This window comes from Apteryx rowi, unplaced genomic scaffold (genome assembly GCF_003343035.1).
Source record: "Apteryx rowi isolate R43461 unplaced genomic scaffold, aptRow1 scaffold_511, whole genome shotgun sequence".
Classification (NCBI taxonomy): domain Eukaryota; kingdom Metazoa; phylum Chordata; class Aves; order Apterygiformes; family Apterygidae; genus Apteryx; species Apteryx rowi.
Genome location: NW_020450774.1, coordinates 199001 through 213358, shown reverse-complemented (window position 1 = coordinate 213358; position 14358 = coordinate 199001). Strand labels below are relative to the sequence as shown.

General features: G+C 39.1%; 1 protein-coding gene across 9 annotated transcripts in view; it reads left to right on the top strand.

Moving 5' to 3' along the window:
- DTNB (dystrobrevin beta) overlaps positions 1 to 14358 on the top strand; it is a 215193-nt gene that overhangs the window by 38186 nt on the left and 162649 nt on the right. For all 9 annotated transcript variants that reach the window (XR_003255841.1, XM_026080215.1, XM_026080220.1 and 6 more), the window contains exons 7-8: positions 772 to 926; positions 7104 to 7209. Coding sequence is in view for 8 of the 9 variants with exons in the window: in XM_026080215.1 (XP_025936000.1) it covers positions 772 to 926; positions 7104 to 7209 (261 nt within the window). In the remaining variant the exon portion in view is untranslated. The remainder of the gene's footprint in view (positions 1 to 771; positions 927 to 7103; positions 7210 to 14358) is intronic.

The following is a 14358-nucleotide window of genomic DNA, read 5'->3' as shown; positions in this document are numbered from 1 at the left end:
GACGCTGCCACCCCCTTTTCCATATATACCGTGACTGCTGAGCGTCTTGCCCCGTTCTCTTTTTGATTTCAGAAATCTATGTAGCCCTACGTAGTTAACTTAAAAGCATACGTCTTCTCATAACAAACATGCATCTTGTGTAGAGACAAAGATTCCTGTTCCAGTTCTTGACTGTGCACGGCATCTCTGATACAAAATGGAATTAGATCTCCTCCTCCCCATCCGCTCAGCTGCACGGCTTGCACGTTTTAGCTTCGGAGACAGTGGTTGATGCAGAATCACAGAGTTCACCCCAGTTGCACCCCAGCTTCTGGCTAGCCGACTTGCTTCTACTGCTCTCTTCTAATGCTTTGTAACTTAAATTCAACACGGCACTGAAGAGCATCAGCATTACCAAGAGTTTTGCCGGTTTTAACTTTGTGATTCTTACAACTTTTTTAATTTTCTAAGGTTTCTCAAAGTAGTTTGGGTAGTTTTATTTTTAAGGAGTAATTAAGATAAAATGTTTTGTAACTACGATCTTTTATAATGCCTCCTAGTTTCTACTTTCTTGCTGTTACAGTAATACACTGGAAGAAACTTTTCTCAAGGATGGGTGAGATGGGTCAAATATGTTCCTTTATGTATTTTGCCCTGAGAACAAGTAATAAGAAATTGTTCAGAATAAAAAGGAGTAGAAATATCTGGAGGTTTAAATGGGTTGAAATTATTTTTTTTCTTTGTTGTGTTAAACATGTTTTTACTCTAGGGTTTTATTATGCTTTCTTACAGATATTTTCTCCCAAATATCAGATTCAAATGGACTAATGATATTTACAAAGTTTGATCAGTTTTTGAAAGAAGTTCTAAAACTTCCAACAGCTGTTTTTGAAGGGCCTTCTTTCGGATACACAGAGCATTCTGTACGGACGTGTTTCCCACAACAAGTAAGAGTTAACAAAACAGGATTTTTATATTGCTTGTCAATATACTGCTTTCTTACAAAGTCCACTAGATTTTTTTGTAGTTTGTATGGGATTTGGAGGGTTTTTGCGGGGACTAATATACAGTATTTAAGCAGTTTTAAGAAAGTCTGAGTAACTAAAGATAGTACATCTAGGCCACTAGGCAGTTAAACTTAAATTGTGCCAAATCCTTTATGTTCTTTCTTTTTAACAGGACACTTTTGTACCCATGAGAAGAGTAGCAAGGGAAAACTTTTTTTTTTGTCTGAAAAATGAAACAGCATTTTACTACTTTCCCCTAATTTGTTAATGTTTCTCAGTTTGTTGAGAGTATTAGTGTCAACAAATCAATTGCTACCTGATTGAGTCTGCACGAAAAGAAATACATTGTTTACACATAATTTGTTTTTTAAATCAATTTAACTGTTGCGCTTATTGGTATGAATATTTTCTCAAAATATTTCCATTTCATGTAATTTTTTGAGTAGATGTAGTAATACTGATCTTAAAAGGGCTTCCGAAGAACTTTTAAGCTTTTATTTATCTCTACATTTTAATTGTAATTTAATTGTTTTGAGTGTTTCTAATTTGAGATAATGTAAGATAGTGTAAATAAGCCTTAAATCAACTGTAAACATGAACCTAGATAAGACAGTTAGTTTAGATGTAAGATTATGTCTAAACTTAGATTCTGGTCATGATCTTGTTSTGGAATAAATATTTAAGAAGTGCTTAGAACTAGAATTCAGTCACTTTTGCTAAATTTCAACCAATGAGCAATTAGTGTATTTGAAGTGCAACGCAGTAGGAAATTACCTCTGATTTAGGAAATTGAGGGCTCCAGCTCATCTGAGTTACTGTGGATAGGGATTTGTCTTACTGATAGTGCAGTTAATAAATAAGTTTTCGATATCACTACTGGCTGATGCGTTTGTAAGCCATCACTTGTTCCCACCAACGTGCCACCCTTTCTGTTGTGTCAGCGCGAGCTGTTTCTGCATGTAGGGAGACTGATTTGGTCAAACCAAATTTCACTTAAGTGGCACTGCTGTTGAGTGTCAAACCACAGCCTAACTTCAGAGCTATAAAAAGTCAGACATTAAACTATACGTGCTCTTTCCATTGTTTGTGAAGAGAGACGAAACGGGTCTCAGCCAGCGATGATTCTTATTAATTTGTTCCGAAGCCTACACGAGGATGAGATGACTCACCATCTGGAAGCTGCCATTTCTCTGTTATGTATAAAGATAAGCTAGTGTAGCTAGACTGACTTTGAGTGATTGATAYTTCTAACGTCCTTGATGTGACTCTCATCATGATTGCCAGCTGGGATATAGTAACTGTCCATTTGTACATGCCTTGCCTGCAGCATGTCTTAGCACTCTTTATAACTCTAGCTTCCATGAACGAGAAGGATAATTCATCTGCATGTTGGTTCCCTTTTAGAAATTTCTTTGCTCTAATTTTATTCAGCAAAACAAAACTCCTGGAGTAAGGCCTTGTTTGTAGAGAGTGGTAATGTTTTTTGTTAGTCCCGCTATAGAGTGTGCCYCAAAACAAATCTCTTCCATCCGTATGAAAACAGGGAAGCAGACTGGTCTTGGGAAGTGCATGGATAACCTATCTTGAACTTAATTCCATTTTCTTATGGCTCCCAATTCCATTTTCTTATGCCCCCTAGGTTTGAAAATAAGCTTCCCAGAGGTGCTTCTCTGATATTCTCCTGTAACAGCCCATCATTTTGCCCAACTTCTCTCCAGATGTCATTGGTAAAGCCATTGGATTTCAGACTTTAGCATTTACATGACAGACATTTCAGCTACATCTATACTAGTTAACTAAACAGTGCCAGGAGCTGTTCTGTGGTCTGAAGGTCAGCTGGAGTGCTCTAGCCACATCCATACTACTAAATTTTCTTAGTCCCTGAAACAGGGTGGTTAAATCCAAATTGCTCATTAAGAATGGTTCCTAGCACACATTAACTCCTGATCTGGATGCCAGAAATCATTTGGGAGAGTGGCTGGTTAAACCAGTGACAGGTTTAATGATGTAAAAGCACACATGATTAAGTTCCAGTGCCAGGAACATTCCCTGGTGCTATTTAAGTTACCACGAGAGACAAAGCCAGCAGTGGTTCATGACTCTTCACGGAGGTCCTGGTTCCAGGAGCTACTTCTGTGAGGTGCAATAGGCTAATGATTTATTGCTATCTGTGTTGTCAAGGGGCAGATATGCATATACATATAATCRCTGGCCTATATGCACAATTCTGTTTGATTTCTTGGGTCTCAGGTGTAATAATTGAGACTTGCTGCCCATGCAAAACAGAGTTCATCGGGACACTTTCAGTGGGAGCTGCATTCTTTGTGATGGTCTCCAGATATATAAAGAGCTTCCAGTCATAATTTAGTATTCTAGGTCAAGTAGCTGCTTTCACAGATGTAAGAGGTCATGTCATATTTTGCCTAAAACTTCTGTTCACCTGGCTACAGTCTGTCATAGAAATGTCATGTCATCATGACATTCCTTGCCTTAGTCAGAAYCTGTCTTTATTTATGGCACAGCCTGTCCTGTCCTTGCAGAGGAGTGTCCACTTTATATGTGCTGTACAGAGCAGTTTAATAGCAGTTTTTCTACAGGACTGAGAAGGTCACTTCAGAGACTTGGGAGCCCAAAGAGCTTTGCCTCTGTAGAGGTCAAATTGCACATTAGTATGTTGAAACTCAGCAGCACAAACTACACAAATAAGCCGAGACAGGCCTGGATTTGTACATACCTCACTCGCATGCTTTGCTTTGCTAAAGCATTGGCTGACTCAGGCCTTGTGGATGTTATGGCTTATGACTGAACTCATTGTACAAGCTTAAAAATGCCAACAGGGTCAGAAGTGTGGTCAAGATGTGCCGTCTTGTTAAAAATGAGTAATAAAGATAAGATATATGTTAAGCACAGGATTGTCTTGTGTATAAGGATGGTATAAGCACATGTTGATAGAGTTGCAGGTTAAGCACAAGATGCAGGACAATTACAGGTACAGATGGGGTCTAATACAGAGCTGTTTAGATTGATGTAATTTCCTTTGATCGCTGTAAAGGAGGGTTAGAAATCGCCTATCTTTGTGTTGGCTCAGGGGATGTGATTTCCTCCACAAGGCACTGGCACAAAATATAGGCACTAATATGTTGTTGGAACAATCGTGTTGGCATTGTGACAGTAAAATTGTCTGTGTTTTTGCCATTAAAACAAGCCTATGATATTCCTTTTAAGATAAGAGTAGCATTGGAATATTCTGCCAGTGTAGCCCCCTGCAAGAAGATCTGAGAGAGCAAAGCTGTTGAGTAGGAATGCTAACAGCAATCGGAAACAGTTATTACAATAGAATAGACAGCAGGCGATTACAGAAAAAACCTAGGCAGGAAGGCTTTTGTTCTGCTGGGAAGCATTTGACCCTCAGGACTGCTTTCACATTTACCTATTTTCAGTTCATGTTCTCGGGGTCTGAAAATTGCTGCCAGATTATCTAAGCGTTCCTACATCATGAATGGAGACTGAGGATGGATCTAGGGTTGCCCCACTGTCGTGTCCTGAACCCAGAAGGAAACGTTAGACCTTCTGCTCCAGAGAAAGGCTTTATCTAAGCTCCTCTCTGATGTATTCCTAACTCCCAGGAGGAGGAGGAGGTTGCTCTTTGCTTTCCTGTCAGTTCTGCCGTTACCAAGAGTGCTAATGTCCACAGAGACAGAATGCAGCAGTGGGAACGCTGCATGATTCTGCTTGGTCACTTGGTTTCAAAATGTCCTACCTGTATTGGAGAAATACCCAAAGCCTATATTGCTCTTGTCATCTGCATGGAAGCCATACTATTCCATACACAGTCTTTGACAACTCATAAGGTTTCATGGTTCTCACTGCTTAAAGGAACCATTTTTTCTTTATGAAGAGCATCTTTGTCTATAGCAGAAGGAAGCTCTTTGGTTAAGTTTAAGTTCTGCAACTGTGCCCCTTACACATCACTATCTAATGGATCCTGAGTCTCGTCTCCAGAAAACACGTCTGTCTGTGAGCAGTATTAATTTTCTTTGGCGTAACCCAGGGTAGGAAAGTCTGCGTGTGCCATCCCTCTGAGATGATAGATTTTTGCCTTTTTAACCAAAGAACAGCGTATACACACATGGTGTGAATGGATATGTGCACAATATATCTTGAAGAGCTGTGGTTTCTGGTAAATAACCTTTTCTTCTCCTGTCAGTTAAACCAAAAACTTGTCTAAATTTTCCACACTTTTGTTCCGAATAGCATATCAAAAATAAAGTGCTTCCAGTCGATACCGGTCAGGCACAGTTATTGCAGCATGCCCGTCTTAGCTCTGACAAGGATTACAGGCAGAAAATCTTTCGTATGCTGTTGTATATGAAACAGTGTGAGTGGTGAAAGCTAAGTCAAAATCAGAAACCTTGGAGGAATCTTTATAAAGTTGTCCAGTGCTTTTACAGGTAAGCAGTTATGGAATTACGTTAAGATTTGAAGTGTCCTATCTGCACACCAATTACAGATGATGATACCCTTCCCCATCAGTAGCACAGTGGTTCCTTGTTATGGGAATGAGCCTGTGAGGTCTCGAGCATACGTACAGCAATCAGTTAATTTGCAGTTAAAAACTGTGATTCTCTCCCTCTCAGAAGGTTTGTTTCAGCATATTTAGAGTGCTTCATAGCCTTACTGACACATGAATTTGTTAAAAGATTTTGGATTTTTTTCACCGCCAAAGGGAGGGGAAGAGAGGTTGGTTGTATATTGTTATTAATAGCCCAAGAGGTGACTTTGCTTTTGCGGAGGGAGGCAGGCTGGGGTTACCAGGCGATCTCGAGGCAGGCGTTCCCTTCCAAGTGGTGTGTCTGATTTCGYATCTGGCAGAGGAGATTCTTGGACTCTCTTGTACCAGCAGTAGGTAGCTCAACTATTCAGAAAAGGGTTTTAATTTATTAAGCAGGGGGACTGGAACAAGGACACCTTACAGAAGATGAAATAAGTATGATTAAACGTTTCTAAAATTTTTCCTTAATGGTAACTGGGATATATAGTTATAATTCTGTATTTTCTCTCCAGGATAGTTAGCTGTAGAGGCAGTAGACACATATATTTGCCACTAATCACAAAAATATTGATGCTTTAAATATAAGCTTTCTCCTTACCAAAAAAGTACTTAATTAGTGGCATGACAGTTGCAAGTGAAAGCTACACTTAATTTCACAGCCATTGAAAAACTAGACTGGCTTTTCCTCCAGTTTTGTTCCCCTTCCCTTTTATGGATGCTTTCTGAAGTAACTGCCACGTGCAAAGGTGAGAAGAAAGTGCTGTCTGGCCAGCTGTGTTTTTTTGTTTGTGAGAAATTCCTAGTTATCTAGCTTATTGTATGAAAAAGCCAAAATATTCTTTCTTTGTATCCATAATATTCTTAGCTATTTTTCTTACCAGTTATCCCCATCTGTTTGTATTTGCGGCAGAAGCTTTTTTCATGCTCATCTGAATTGAAAACGTTAGAAAATGTTACTCTTAAAATGCCCTGTTGCTGACTTCCCCTCATGATTTCATTTCAATTTCATTTTTATTGTCTGTTTTTTAAAATATTAGCCAAGTTCTCCCCTTGCCTCTTGTTTTTCTCATTTTGTCTTTTTAAAAAATTAATTTACTGTTTAGACCATATGTGAATATTAGTTGTAATTGCTCTGTTTTTATGTGTATGTCTACTTTTTCATACTGCCTGTATGTTTGAAATACAGTTTTCTACATTGTTAAATAAACTCTTCTCGCATTTCTTGTATCCATCTTCAAAATAGGAGTATTTAACTGCAATTCAGGAACTACTGACTGACTAGTCCTCTGTTTTCTGGAATTTTCTGTTCATCTGCTTATCATTTATTTTTTATGATTATACTGTGTCTATGCTAATACCTTCTCTGTAGCATTACTGTTTGCCTAATATAGATTGAAACTCTCTGAGCAAAGAAGTTGTGATTTTTATCTGTTCTTTATAATATATGATATATTATTGGTACCCAGAAGCTGAATCAGAGAGAGACTTTAAGACTGAGGTAGTTTTTTGTTATATAAAATTGAGACTTTTTGTATAATTAAGTTCTATTTCTTTTTTCTTTGCAGAAAAAGATCATGCTAAACATGTTTTTAGACACACTGATGGCTGACCCACCTCCTCAGTGCCTTGTGTGGCTGCCTCTCCTGCACAGACTCGCCCATGTTGAAAATGGTAAATGGAATATTTTGTTGTTTGAAACATCTGGTCAGAACAAAGTTTCTGTTCAACATATGAGAAAAGACAGGATATTTACATGTAACTAAGCTCTTAATGCCTTCATTGTTCCCACCGTAACAGTATCGGTCCCAGCACGTCTAGGCCCAGAGTTTAGTTGGAGTGGTGGGTGCCTAGGCAGAAGATTGATTACATATGAAATCATCAACAACAGTGCAGAGCAAGATTAGTTAATTGTATTTATTTTTTAAGTTAGAGTTCTAATGTCACTTGTAGTGAAAGATGAAAAGAGAAATGGCAAGAAAAAAGATATTCTCTAAATGTTCATATTTATTCTGCAACTTCAAAAAAAAAAAATCCACTTGAGCTATACTTTAACATGCACTTTCAAGTGTTAACTCCCAAAGATTTTGGTACCCATTCAAATGTCTGTCTTGAGCAGCATTTGAGTACACCCTTCACTTCAGTATTTTCAATATGGGAGGTAAATGCTGAGCTCCTTCACTTTCAGACCCTTTCTTAGCTAGAAATTCCTCATTATACTGCCTATCAAAAGTATTTAAGGAGTAATAAGTGCTGGAAAACTGAAGATTAAGGGTGGGATAAATGCAATACTTCATCATAAGATATTAGAATCTGGTTTTACTTTAATGTTGCAAAAATGTTAGTCCTTTTGAGGCTTTGAGAAACTTCCTCTGGTGAAAGAGGAATCTGGCTGAAGAGGGCTTTACGGAACTTGGGGAAACAGAATGTTTTCCTGCAGAAGAATGTTCTACTGTGCGGGGGTATCAAAAATGTTTGTTGTTTTTAGTGAATACGTAGCTTGTTTAATTTATTGTGCAGTTGCACACAGTATCTGTGTGTGGTGTTTCCTTTGTGATTTCTAGAAAAGAAAAACTTTTTTTTTCCCCCCACCCATAAACTAAACTTCATCTGTTCCCTTCCCCACAGACTAAAATCATGTTATCATCTTTAAAAATCCTTAGCCCTACTAGTTGTCACCTCTTTTTCAGTTTAATRAATTTATAGACATCTCGGGGTGTATAAACTTCCTCTTTTTAAGACACAGGTAGATAAAATCTAGACTCTAGTTCTTCCCTAGCTGTTTACAGACACAGCTTTGAAACTTGGGCAGTCTGTCTCTAGCTAAGTTTTCAGGATTTATATTCCATTCTCTGTTCCGTGCCATTTGTGCCTGTGACGTGTTTAAGTATTGCTGTGATTTTGATATGCTCTTTTTTGGCGTTTGTTTTCTTGTCTTCTCTTGATCCTCTTGCAAAGCATATGTGGTTGTGACTCTAATCTGTGCGTGTACCGTACTCAGGAAGATTGGAGTTCTGGTGCTCAGTGGCCCTTTGTTCTGTATTACAGCTTCTGATGGTGAATTTCCCTGTTGYTCCATATATTTACAAACATTTACTAGCAATTGTGAGTCTTGCTGGAAAAAGTGGTTTTTAAAAGAATGTGGGGGGAATCATTTCATGAAGACAGATCTTATGGGAAAACTTAAGAAAGAGGGGAGGAGGCTGATTTAGTTACAGGATTAGGTGCACTATAGTACTGCAGTCTCTTTCCTCTCGCTTCATAACAGGCTGTACTAATAAAAGGCAGCAGCTACTTTTTGCTTTCTTCCTCTTCCTTTATCTTCTYATTCTTACAAACTCATACTTCAAGAAAAGCACATATGGTAGAATAAATAAGGTAAGGAAAAAGGCAGTAGAATGATAATGGGAGTTATAAGTCAGCATAGAATTGCAAGGCAAAGATAAAATGTTTAAACGCAGTTTGGGCAAAGTGAAATGGTGGAAGGATCTGGAGATAAGCCAGTAGTCTGATCTTTCTTCTACTTGAAAGTACCCAGAGGGAATTGCTAGATATCCAGAATAATATTATCCTTATAGACTAGCRTGTGCATTCCTTTATTCTCTGACGGCTTCTGTTGCTCTCACTGTGGAATACGGCTGCTCTATAATGTGCTGATCCCAATCCAAACCATCGTCAGTGGGAGCCGTTGCATAAGTGCCCTCTTCTAACAGCCAACATCTGAAGCTTTCTGCCAAGCAGCAAGAGATTCTCCCCTGTCCATGCGTTCTGTCAACCAGTCTCTAGGTTTAACATCTCCAAGGATGTTCTCCAAAGAAATCTGTTATACATAGGTTTTAGCTTTCAGGTACCTTGATAGGATAATTTTTTTACATTTGTGGCGTTAGAACTAGTTTTCACATTCTTATCAGCCTCTTCTACAGCTGCCTCCCTAGCTGCATACTGAATTATGGTGCCATTAATAATCCTTGCAACTGTTCTTCCCCTCCAGTTTACTGCACTTTTTTTTTCCTCAGTAATTTTTATACTGTTGCGTATTTTAGATATCTGTTATTTTTTGCTCTAGAGTAAGGCAGCAGTTCCTCTGTCTGCTTAAGAGTGTTTATGAGAAATCCTTGTAGCAATGTACAGAGGTATGTGGCAAGCCATAGCGGGCTTAGCAGGTGGGTGTGCTGAAGATGTGCAGCTTGTGCTGACAGTGGCTACTTCTGTGGCTTTGACTAGATTAATATAAAGTTGCTTTGTAGAATTGTGAATGTTCTAATTTTGCATATAAACTATAAGCTTTGTTGAAATGAATGCTTATAGGAGGTTACATGAATGCCCATCACCTTTCAGGTGAAAACTTTTCTAGAAAATGGACAAAAACAAACAAACAAAATACCCAGAAAGCAGTGCTGCTTGAAATTATGCCCATGCAGTAAAAGAAGTTAAGGGGATTGGTACTGGGGGCCTGACTATGGGAAGGTAAAAATGACAAGGTTGAAGGATGGAGGTGGCAGAAGGAAGGGGCTTGGGGTTACTGGGGAATGTGGTAGGAAAATAAATGCTGAGGGAGGGCACAGATTTGGCTACAGATGTGTCCACCAAGGAAGAAGCAAGCTAGAAACATGTGAAAGAATCCATTGTCTGTCACTATGGGTCAAAAGGATAGAAGTGGGGTGTTGGGAGAGAAAGATGCATCTGGGAAAAATTAAGAAAAGTGATGACTTCTGAGAAAACAGTAATTTTAAGTCAGTATGGAACCAACAAAAACAATATTAGGAAATGGAGACTGAAGAAAAATCAGTTTTAAAACTCACTCTTTATAAAGACAAGCTTTTGTAGACCTAAGAAACRTAGCTCCAGTGGGACAGATAATTGTTTACTTATGTTTTGTGAAAATCAGTGTAGGCTTTTGAAAACAGGAAATTATGCAGTAAGTACGGCTGAATGTTGACTGTTTTAAGGGTAGCAGAGTGTTGTAAGGCAATGCAACATGCAGATTTTATTTGCAGCAGTGTAGGATGCTGATTTGATATTAAATTTTTTGACTCTGTTAACAATTTAGCACTTTCCACAACTATTTGACACTTCAGTAAAAGTATTTGTACAGACTGTAGTGCCTTTGTGGTGGTTATTGGGAGCGTGATTTTACTATAGGAAGTTACATGAATGCCTGTCACCTTTCAGGTGAAAACTTTTCCAGAAAATAGACAAAAACATAAAAAATACCCAGAAAGCAGTGCTGCTTTAAAACAAGATCATCTCTTATTTTGGTAAATGTGGTATGTTGAACTAACACCTTCAGTCAGACTTTTGTCAGTTTTACAGGCAACCTAAAACCAGTTGTATGATTTTGAGGAACAGGTTGGCCACAAAGAATCTCTGGTCTTTATCTGTTATTTGATAATGGGCTACTAGCACAAATACTATTTCTGGATCAGAAATTCTCTCCTATTTTTCTAATTCCGACCAGTCATCAGAGCTATCCATGGAACCACTCTGATCCAGGACTGGCATGGTAGCTACTTCAGCATTAGTTGGGATAGGAATTGGCGTCTTCTTATATTGATCTTGGAGCTGAAATCTGAAGCATTAGCTTCTCGGACAAATATCAAAATTCTGGATTTTTAACGAAGTGTTTCACAATTACTAATATGGCTCAACTTTCAGCTATTGGTTTGGACAGTTACTGAATTTGCAACACTCAGACTTTTTGAGTTTTAAGCTACAGCCAGCATCTTTATTTCTAGCAATGTGCAATATTTTAGTGACAGATCTCACATCCTACTGTAAAATAAAGTCTCCAGCAGTCAGTGTGGAGAGCAGCTCTGATGCACACCCAGATATTGGAGCTTTGTGTACAGGGGATGCTGCTGAAGGTGTCTCTAGCTGATGAATTTCTGTTATGTTACAGTCTGATACTAGTTATCAGTTTCTAGAACTAGAGGAATGTGAAGTGTTTCCAACTTTGCCAGAGGAAATTGTAACAGCAGATTTCTCCAATTCTTATCTTTAATCTAATATGAATTTACTCCCAGAAAAAATTAGAAAAAGAAAGATTCACACTTACGACAATGTTGGAAAAGACACCGTTTTAACATAGATCTCTTTCCAGTCATCTTTGGGGGGGGGGGGGAAGTGGGCAGATTATTTTCTGTTCAGTTTCATCCGAAAGTCTCTAATTTTTAGTACGCATTTGCCCCCTGTTTTGCAACAAAAGGTTTAAAGGATAGCCTGGAAGCTGGATGTCGCCAGAAATAACACTAGATTATGTGGATTATGAAGCTTGAGTTCTCTTTGGGACTGTGGCTATGTAATTACTAAAAAATACCAGAAAGGTACCGTACACTCTCTGAGATGCCATAAATCACATTAATAGAAGCTAACACATTAGTTTAAACTAGCAGCAACACATGCCATTGCCAAAGACTATTCCATCGGAAAGTTACCTTTTGGAGCAAGATGATCCATTTAATTCAGATGCCAATGAGAAAATCTTCTCACTAGGTCTTAGGTGGTATGAATACTTCAGTCTGTACCTGAGAGGATTCATTTTGGAGCCATAGAAAAGAATAAATGATCCCCTTGGGGCCAAATCTACAGCTCCCTAAAAGATGAAGTCTATCAGTATTTTAATTTTTTCATTTCCTTTTTGGTGAATATTTTATGTTCCTTGAGGATCTTGAGTGTACTTTGTACTATGTTGTGTACATTGTACTATGTTGTTGAATGCCAGCAAACTTTGTAGGTGACTAGAATGTGCTTCCCTCCCCTACCCCACTGGTGCCAGGTTTTCATTGATAGAAGTGAAATAGAGGCATATTCTCTTATCCTTTGGGTACTCTAGAAAATGTGCTGTAGATTTGAGAGCCCTTGTTAAACTTTAGAGTTTCACCATGCCTTTGGATGAGAAATGCCTTGTTCTCCTATTAACTTGAAGTCCTGTCAAAGTCAAGCCAGATTGAAGAAAACGTTATCTGTTAGTGCTATTGTAGTTTGGCCCTCCCTTCCTTTTGTGCAGGCATTAATAATTTCGTGACACCTTGAGCAGGGAGTCTAGACGGGTTTCACGTACTTCCTTAAGACTTGTTCTGCTTTGTTTTTAGCCCAGATGAGAGGGTAGCTGCTCTTCATAAAGTATGCAGTTTCTCTACGTCAGACATGAAACTAGAGGAGGGATTTGTCTTGCCTAAGGTGTCTAACATAAGTATTTATACTCAAGCTAAGTTCCCTTTGTCTGTGGAGACCTAGTCAATACTAATGGAGTGTAGAGAGTGTAATTCTTCCATCTTAATATGGACAACTTCATTAGCCAAGTAATTTGGTAAGGGAGCATGCTTCTGTGCATGTCATAAGACATGATCCAAGAGTGAAAATCCAGAAAATGACAGGAATCCGGTGGATATTTTATTAATCTGTACTGACGTGCTATCTTAGACTAATCCTCAGAGCTCAGTCAGTATTTCATTAAGCATACCTTATCCATAAGAGCAACAACTGGATAGTTCTTACCAAAAAGGTACATTCAGTTTATTGAAGAAACATTATTTAACGGAGAAAATTACTCAAGGCTTATGGCTGTATATTCCTACTCCTGCCTGCCTCTCCTCTATATCAAAGCCGAGTACTGTGTGTCATTATTGCTCTGTAGCTCAGGAAAAGAAACTGAAGCAGTTGGATTTATACAGTCTGGATAATGAACGTCATGTGATGATTTTACCATGTTCCATGATGAGCAAACTATGAAGGTTTGGTAGCCTAGGAGAGAGGAGCACTACATTCCAACTAGTGTGAATTCCAAGGCAAATCTTGAAGGACAGCTCTTGATAAATGACCTCCCTGCTGAAGGTAAAGCTAACTCTCTAATGTTTTACAGTTATTTTACTACAGGTGTTTTGCCACAGGTGCTGAATTGTTTTTTCAGAACAGGTTTGCAAGTTTGTAGAGAGATATTGTTATAATTATTAAATGGTTCTCCCAGTGCAGTCTACATGAGAATTTGAGGGCTTAAAAATAATTTGCATGTCTCTCTCCTCATGAACCTCATGAAGTTCAACAAAGGAAAGTGCAGAGTCCTGCACCTAGAGGGGATTAACTCCATGCACCAGTACAGGCTGGGGGGTGACCTGTGGGAGAGCAGCTCTGCAGAGAAGGACCTGGGAGTCCTGGTGGACAACAAGTTGAACGTGAGCCCACAATGTGCTCTTGCAGCAAAGAAGGCCATCATCATCCTGGGCTGCRTTGGGAGAGTGTTGCCAGCACAATGCAGCCCTCTGGTATGGAGGTGATCCTTCTCCTCTACTCAGCCTTGCTGAGGCCACATCCGGAGTGCTGTGTCCAGGCCCGGTCTCCTTAGTATATGAGACACACAGATTTACAGGAACAAGTCCAATGAAGGGCCATGAAGATGATGAAGGGACTGGATCATCTGTGATACAAGGAGAGACTGAGAGAACTGGGATTCTTCAGCCTGGAGAAGAGAAGGCTCGGGGGATCTTATCGCTATGTACACCTGACGGGAGGCCTAGACCTAGCCAGATTCTTCTCAGTGGTAGCCAGTGAACAGAGAAGAGGCCATGAGCCCAAACTGCAATATAAGAAATTCCATTTAAACATAAGAAAGCACTTTTTTTTCTGAGAGTGGTCAAGTACTGGAACAGGTTGCCCAGAGAGGTGGTGGCGTTTCCATTCTTGGGGATATTCAAAATCTGACTGGACATGGTCCTGAGCAACCTGCTCTAATTGACCCTGCTTTGAGTAGGGGCGTTGGACTAGAAGATCTTCAGAGGTGCCTTCCATCCTCAACTGTTGTGTGATTCTAGATATGATGGCAATGAA